A 7981-nucleotide genomic window follows, 5' to 3' on the forward strand; every position below is an offset into this window, starting at 1 on the left:
ATGATATATTGCAAACTCCCAGTGTCAGTGTATAAACCATAAAATAAGTCAACAGCTGTCAAGTCAAGAGCTGTCAAGGGCTGCTCCGCCCCCGCTGAATTCAGGCTATTCGCTCAGATAACGTCATCAAGCTCAGTAGTCCACTAGCCAACAGACTCAGAGACCACCACACCAACTAAGGAGCTGGTTGGTTCCGCCCCAAATACGTCACTTTGGTTGTAAACTCCTCTCTGTAAGTTACTCAGTTAAACACAGGGGATAAAAATGTACTTTATTTTGCAATACTATTCACTAAACCGTCAGCCATAACTGATAAACAAACGTTCTGTTATTACTAAAATCTTTTCGAACTTGACGTGTTAAGCAGCAGTTATGGCGTGACGTCACGGGAAGCAAGGCGGAGGGAACTTGGTTGGTTTCCGGCAGTATGGCGGCGGCCTGCGGGAGCGGTTTGATTTATACGTTTTGTCAGGCTTCTTATTCAAAACATTCTTGATCTGCCATTTTTTTAGAGGCAGCCAGTTATCGATATGTTCCGCTGACAACGGCCTCCTGGTGCTTCCCGCAGCTCTGTGGACAGAAGCGAGAATTTTCATTCAGCTGCAGTTATCCTAGGTCCATCTAAACAACAACAGAAATTTGGAATCAAGAACCAGATCTGCTCATCGCTTCAGCCACTCCCTGGTTTATCTTAAACCGGGGAGTGAGCCCACTTAGAGGGAAGGGAAGCCCTGGGGTAATGAACACCCAGGTTATCCCGGGGCCAGCGATCTTAATCTGGATAAGAAGCCTTCCTGACAGGCAATCTGGTGACTGTACATGTGTTATGTAATTTTCTATGGTATGTTTTTAGGGAATTAGTTTATTATCGACCCCTTGGCTGCCCCAGAGGGTGACAACGTAATGCCACACAGTGCGATGCAACCCTCTGTAATCCAAAGAGTTAAAACAGGGGATCTGATAAAAAGACACTCCTCTTGCAACCTATACTTGTGCATCTGTCCAAACCTGCAGGGGCTTGCTTCACAACTTGCCTTGTTTGGGTCCGTGTGGTTGCTTTAATCTGTCACCACCGTTATAGTTTGTCTCGAATGCTAGTTGTTTTAAAGGGACATTCCAGTAAAAATATAAATGCACATAGATTTATTGCATCTTTGAATAGAAACATATTTGCAATATAAATGTATTGGCAAAAATGCTTCTATTAAGAGTTATAACTGTTTTAGTGTTAACATTTTTCTCTGCATGTGCATGTGAAGCATAGCTAGATTTTTTCACTGCAACCACATTTTAAAAAATACAGCTGCTTAGATTATCAGTGGGACTTGTATCATGTCAGCAATTAACAAATTGAGTCATTATCAGATGGTAAAAGCATCTTAGGCTCTCCGAACAAGTGTTGTGTTTTAAACGCTGGTGCACGGTGCATACTTAAATACACTTTTGAAACAGCTATAGCTTTTATTAGAAGCATTTTTGCTAATACATCTATATTACAAAATTGCTTCTGTTCAATACCGAAATGCACCCATGTGGTTTCCAATTTAGGCTGGAATATCCCTTTAAATTCGTTTTCATATATTTGTTTACATTTTAACTTTATGTAATGAGACACTGTATTCATGCTTTAATACATCTGTCTATCTTGACATATTTTAGCATGTTTTGAATACTGAAAACTCTGTTTTTGTGTGTGCATTGCTTGTGAATAAATAAAAAGGCCAACATACCTTTCCTCAATATTTCTTAAATTGTACATTGCAAACATAGTTTTTAATAATTTAGCAGCTTTGTTTGATGTATTGATTAAACATGTTTAAATGGCAAAACTCCTTTCATGGTTTAATTACAGCGTGATCATACTTTTCGAGTACTGTAAAATTGTATACTAATATAGTGTTTGTTCTTCCTTTTATGTAGATAAAGTATCAAATGTATATTTAGTGCTATAATAATTTGCAAAAGAAATAATGTCTAGAGTCCCCACACCACCTCCCCCTGCTGAGGAGACAAGTGGCCCTGTTGCTGAAAGCTGGTGTTACACACAGGTAAAACAACCTATTTGAAGTCTGACTTACATGTTGTTGTGTTGTTTTTTTTTTGTTTTTTTATCCAAATAATGTTACATACTAATACAAGGTATCAAGACACACATAAGCACTGTAACATTATCATATAATTGTGCTAGATCTCTATTACTTGATCTTACATGGGTTTCATGAATTAGACATTTGAAGTAGCTGAGACAAAATGATTATAATATTATGTAACATTGAAATAACCATTCATGCTTTTAGGTCAAGGTAGTGAAATTTTCATATATGTGGACAATAAATAACTTCAGCTTTTGTCGTGAAGAAATGGGTGAAGTTTTAAAAAGTTCAGCATTTTCATCTGGGCCAAATGATAAAATGAAATGGTAAGTTGCTTTGTGTTCTTATTTATGTTTTTGTCTGTTGCTTCAGCTTGTTGATCGTTTTATTGATTAAATTATTTAGAAGTTCATGTGCACATATTGGAGTGAATTTATGTAAACTGATTCTGTAGACATGGTGACATCTTAAAAGGACATAAGTATTTTCTAATGCACTTCAATTTAAACATTTAATTAGTGCATTACTAATGCTTGCTAAGTGTGTATAAGGCTGGTTATACAAACTGTGCAATGGGGGGGGGCTGCCGGCCTTTCTGTTTCAAAGCAGGATATGGCCAGTGATTGGCGTGGTCATGTGACTGTCGTTCCTGTTGACCAGCCGACTTACTTTGTTATACAGTTAGAACATGTAATTTCTGCATTACTGATTCTACCTAACACATCAGTGCTTGTAATTTTTGTGTTACAATGTACCTTTAAATTTGTTTGACAGATTCTTTGTAAGGTTAGCACAGCAGCTTAAAATGGCAGCTAGATATTTGAGCCCCAAATAAGTATAACCATATTGCAGTTTTGCCACCTCAATGTTTGTATCCCACAAAAAGAAGAGTACAAAAAAGGGGCATCCTCCCCATATCAAAATATTTACAACATGAAACCAATATACTACGCACCTTTTTTCCATCTCTCCTGTTATATTATCTTTTAGATATAAATAAGGTGTGTCTTATAGTTGAGCATCTCCCTAGGTGAACTATACTTTTCCTTACGTTCCTTCTACATAACCAGCTTTATCAAGGATTATACATGCATTATTTTGAAGACAAACGGAAAACAAAAAAATAAAAACCCACAAAAAATTTGGATACTCTCCAATAAACCATGCCCGATTCAGGAACTCAGAGCCTGAAAAGGAAGAAATTAACTGGTTCTGGCTCTCGCGAGTGAACAATTGTATCAATCTACCCCATTTATGAAAAAAACGCTTGATCATTGCCTCTGAGTTATTTGCTGTATCAAACTGTTCGATAATAAGTTGACTCTGAACCTTTTTAATAAAAGCAGAAAAACTAGACCCTATCTTTGATTTCCAAGAGCTCAAAATAAAATACTGGCCTATTAAAATAGAAGAGTTAAGTAAGGCTGCATTTTCATAGTTATTAGATCTTATATATAAGAAAAGGATATGGTTGAGCCTTAAAGGGACACTCAATTTTAACAACTTTCCAATTTACTTCCTTTAACAAAATGTGCACATTCTTTTTTTTTTTTTTTTTTTTTTTTTTTTTTGTCACCAGCTCCTACTGAGCATGTGCAAGAATTCAAATAATATACATATATGCATTTGTGATTGGCTTATGGCTGTCACGTAGTACAGGGTGAGTTGAAATAGACATGACATTATAATTTGTCAGAAATAAATCTACTCATTTGAAATTGAAGTGCTATTGTATTATCTTTATTTTTATCATGCAGTTGTTGATTATGCAAAGGTAATGTATTTACTGGTCCTTTAACCTTGGAGGAAAGAATTTTATTTGTCCAGAAATTGATTTTCTTCCAAATTTTTTTTAATTTTAGGGCAGCCCTAGAAACAATGGTTCAAGTCCGCCTTCAGAAAATTACATTTATAGCAGGAGTGAATAGACCTTCTATCCCACTTAGATAACATTGCGGGGGTTATATAGATTCTATTAATGAATTTTAAATGCGATTTCTTTCCAAACCAGTGACAGCGTTACTTTGTTTACTAGTAAAATAACTTTTTTTTTTTTTTTTTATATATATATCTATGAACTGTACGTCCTTCGTCAATGGTTGACATTTCTGCAGCGTAACCACTTTTTAGTTTTCTTTCCCTTGAATCTCCTTTTACGATTTTATACAGAATAGAAATAGACAGATTTTTTAAATTTTATTTATTTTTTTAATTTTTTGTTTTTTATTTCAAAAGAGCTTTATTAAAGTAAAACTGAAGAGAGAATGGTACATCCAAGCAAAAACAATTAAATGTTACATAGTTATGTCACATCCAATTTTACAACAGGCAAAATATATATGTACTAATAGTACCAGATATCGAACAGTCTTTACTTTTCTCTCCTTTTCTTTCTCTGAGTTCTTTCTCTGTTTTTCTTTCTTTGGGTTATAACAACGTCTTAGAACATAAACAGAAAAATAACCAAACCACATAAAATAACGTCATGTGGTAGCAAAGGTTGGAAACAGACAAGAAATCTTATAAAATTTTCTAAAATCCTCTATAGTAATCTAATATTCAAGTAAGTATAGGATAGGAAAATAAGAGAAGAAAAGAGGGAAGGGGGGAAAAGGGGAGGGGGGGAAGAAAGACAGGGGGGGGGGAAAGAAAAAAAAAGGGGAAACGGAAAAAGTGGGAGGCAGGGAACACATCCCGGAGCAGACTGACGCCTGCCCGCACTCTGAAAGGCGCTGTAAATTATAGCCATAAAGTCTACATACCATCTCCCCCAATGGCCTCCCTCCATCTAATCATCATTAGTTCGTGTGTCACTACTCTGCCCGATTCCCAATAATGCCTTCTATCTAAGTTTAAAGAGAGGGTCACCTGGGACTTCCAATGGTCTAACGTGGGTATTAAGGTTGATTTCCATCTGAGGAATAAGAGATTTGGCACTATTCAGGAAAGTTGTGAGGAGCAATTGCGTGGCAGTATCCTCCACCCTAGGCAGAGAGTGAAATAATAATATATCTGGTCTGAGAGGCAGCTTCACCAAGAATGTATCCCTAATGTATGTAATAACCTCGTTCCAAAAAAGGGCGATTCTGTTGCATCTCCACCAAATGTGCAAAAGGTCAGCTTCCTCTCCACATCCCCTCCAACACCTACTATCCACGCATTTATAGATTTGTTTCAGTCTGGTGGGAGTCAAATACCAGCGAGAGATAAATTTAAAGGGACACTGTACCCAAAAATTTTCTTTCGTGATTCAGATTGAGCATGAAATTTTAAGCAACTTTCTAATTTACTCCTATTATCAAATTTTCTTCTTTCTCTTGGTATCTTTATTTGAAATGCAAGAATGTAAGTTTAGATGCCGGCCCATTTTTGGTGAACAACCTGGGTTGTCCTTGCTGATTGGTGGATAAATTCATCCACCAATAAAAAAGTACTGTCCAGAGTACTGAAACCAAAAAAAAGCTTAGATGCCTTCTTTTTCAAATAATGATAGCAAGAGAACGAAGAAAAATTGATAATAGGAGTAAATTAGAAAGTTGCTTGAAATTGCATGCTCTATCTGAATTACAAAATCATTTTTTTTGGGTACAGTGTCCCTTTAAAATTTATCTCTTGCGTATTGGCGGAGATCGAGCACTTCTTGTGCATGAGGAAGATTTTTCCCTAGTCCTCCCGTTCTATGTCCATATTTAGGTCTGAATGCCACCTGTGGACATAAGCAGGAAGTAAATCGGGTGGGGTTAATAATTTATATATTTTGGAAAGCATGTGTCTTGCTGTGTTTTCTAACATACAGAGGCTCTCAAAGTGAGTAAGTCCTCTAGTTAATGAAGATTTATTAGAATGCCTATGTAAGAAGTGGGCAACTTGGGCATATGAGAACCAGGAGGCGAACACGGAGTCCTCCACTCCCACCAGCTCATTTTGCGGTATCAGGCTACCATCTCGGATCAAAGAGCCAATGGCTCTAGCACGAATGTGCAGCTACACTCCATCTGGGTTGGAGTCGTGGAACAGAGGGATTTCAGGGTTCCCCCGGAAAGGTGTCGGGGGGGAGGGATTAGATGAGATGTGTGACGAGGTGTTCATCAATTTATTCCATTGGGTAATTTTATTTTTTAATTTTTTCTTTAAACATTTTAAATACTGGTTCTAATATGTCCCATCTCCAGTCCTCTGGATATATTCTAATTAGATGTTGATAATAGTGACATAGATGGGGGTAAGCAATAAAATAATTTTTTAGAGATGTTAAATTCTTCCTTTAGACAATCAAATGATCTACAGGACATTGTCTCTACATCTTTCAACTGAATGCAATATATAAGTCCCTTTTTGTTTCCATCTATTAAAAATCTTGGATCCGACGGCCTCTGGAAAAAGAACATTACCAGGTATTGTTAGGTAACCGGAACAATACACATTAATTTAAAAAGCTTTACAAAATTTCTGTCATGCCTTAATAACATTCTTTAGAACTAATGAAGATGAAATGTCCCCTGGAAAGTCTTGCGCAAGGAGGTGCAAGAGGGACTTGAGTGTATAGGGCGCAACAAGGCTTTGTTCTAATTGTAGCAGAAAGTAATACCCTTCATCTAGAAGCCAATCTACTGCTATTTTACCAATCGCTACCCAGTTGTATAAATTAAGATCTGGAAGAGCAAGTCCTCCCCTAATAGTGCAATAGTTTTTTGTTTTTTTCCCCTCCCCCCAAAAATCATGTCCAAATTTGTTTAAGCCTAACGAGATCTTTCTTGTTTATAAATACAAGCAGACTTTGCATCAAATAAAGTAGATAATTGAAACAATACATTTTAATTAGATTAACCTGAGCAGATAATGAGATGGCAAGTTTAGCCCAACTAACAAGATCTTATTTTATCTTCTGAATAACTGTAGGGTAGTTTGACATATTCCACTTTCCTGAATCTACGGAGAGAATACAAAGTATTTTATCATTCTATTTGCTTCCTTAAAGGGGATATTCTCCCTGCTAGATTTTTTTATAAACCCATAGTATATCTGATTTGATCATATTACATTTAGAGCCAGAAAATGAGCTGAAACTATTATTATTCTAGATGAAAATAGTAATGTTTCTCTTTGTGTTACTTAAATGGCCATTATACACCACATTTTCTTTGCATAAATGTTTTGTAGATGATCCATTTATATAGTCTGTCTGGGAGTGTTTGTGTAACAATGTTTAGTTTTGCTTATTTTTTAATAAGTATGCTCATTTTCAGACTCCTAACCAGATGTCAGATATATACACTCGTTTACAGTCTACTGCTGGCTTCTGTTTGTCTAATCTGTCTTTTCATATGCAGGGATGGGGGGGGGGTCTGCTCCCAGCCCCTTTCACTAGGTGTCCCATCTTAAAATAAAAATAAACACCCTATAGTGGAGACTGAAATTATATAGGCAATTGATAAAGCTTCCTTGGGTAAAGTTCCTGGCCCAGACCAGTTACTTTGGGAATTTTACAAAATATTAGTGGATGATTTGCTTCCAACGTTAAAATTTCTTTTTAAATGGACAGTAAACTCTTAAAATAATGTTATATAATGCTGTATTTAGTGCAGCATTATATAACATTCTTAACGGCAGGTGGCAAAAACAAAAGCATTGCAAGATATTTTATATCAAACTTGGATTTAGCAGCTTTCCGCTCCAGGATCTTCTGAGCGGGTCTTGGATTTTAAAAGCGCTTCACAGGCGCACAGTCTAATCACATTGCACCTGATCACGTAATTGAAATGAATGTAGCTCGCTTCCGCTACCAGAGCAGATTGGAGAGCTGCTAAATCCAAGTTTGATATAAAATATCTCGCAATGCTTTTGTTTTTGCCACCTGCTGCTAAGATAATGTTATTTAATGCTGCACT

General features: G+C 36.4%; 1 protein-coding gene across 2 annotated transcripts in view; it reads left to right on the forward strand.

The window, feature by feature from the left end:
- The first annotated feature begins 422 nt into the window (after positions 1–422).
- SPOPL (speckle type BTB/POZ protein like) overlaps positions 423–7981 on the forward strand; it is a 209784-nt gene continuing 202225 nt past the window's right edge. Inside the window, exons 1-3 of one of the 2 annotated variants that reach the window (XM_053698260.1) lie at positions 423–841; positions 1921–2048; positions 2298–2419. In XM_053698260.1, the coding sequence (XP_053554235.1) occupies positions 1971–2048; positions 2298–2419 (200 nt within the window). In that variant the 5' untranslated portion in view covers positions 423–841; positions 1921–1970. The remainder of the gene's footprint in view (positions 842–1920; positions 2049–2297; positions 2420–7981) is intronic. The other variant, XM_053698261.1, reaches the window with a different exon arrangement.

This window comes from Bombina bombina, chromosome 1 (genome assembly GCF_027579735.1).
Source record: "Bombina bombina isolate aBomBom1 chromosome 1, aBomBom1.pri, whole genome shotgun sequence".
NCBI classification, from domain to species: Eukaryota; Metazoa; Chordata; class Amphibia; order Anura; family Bombinatoridae; genus Bombina; species Bombina bombina.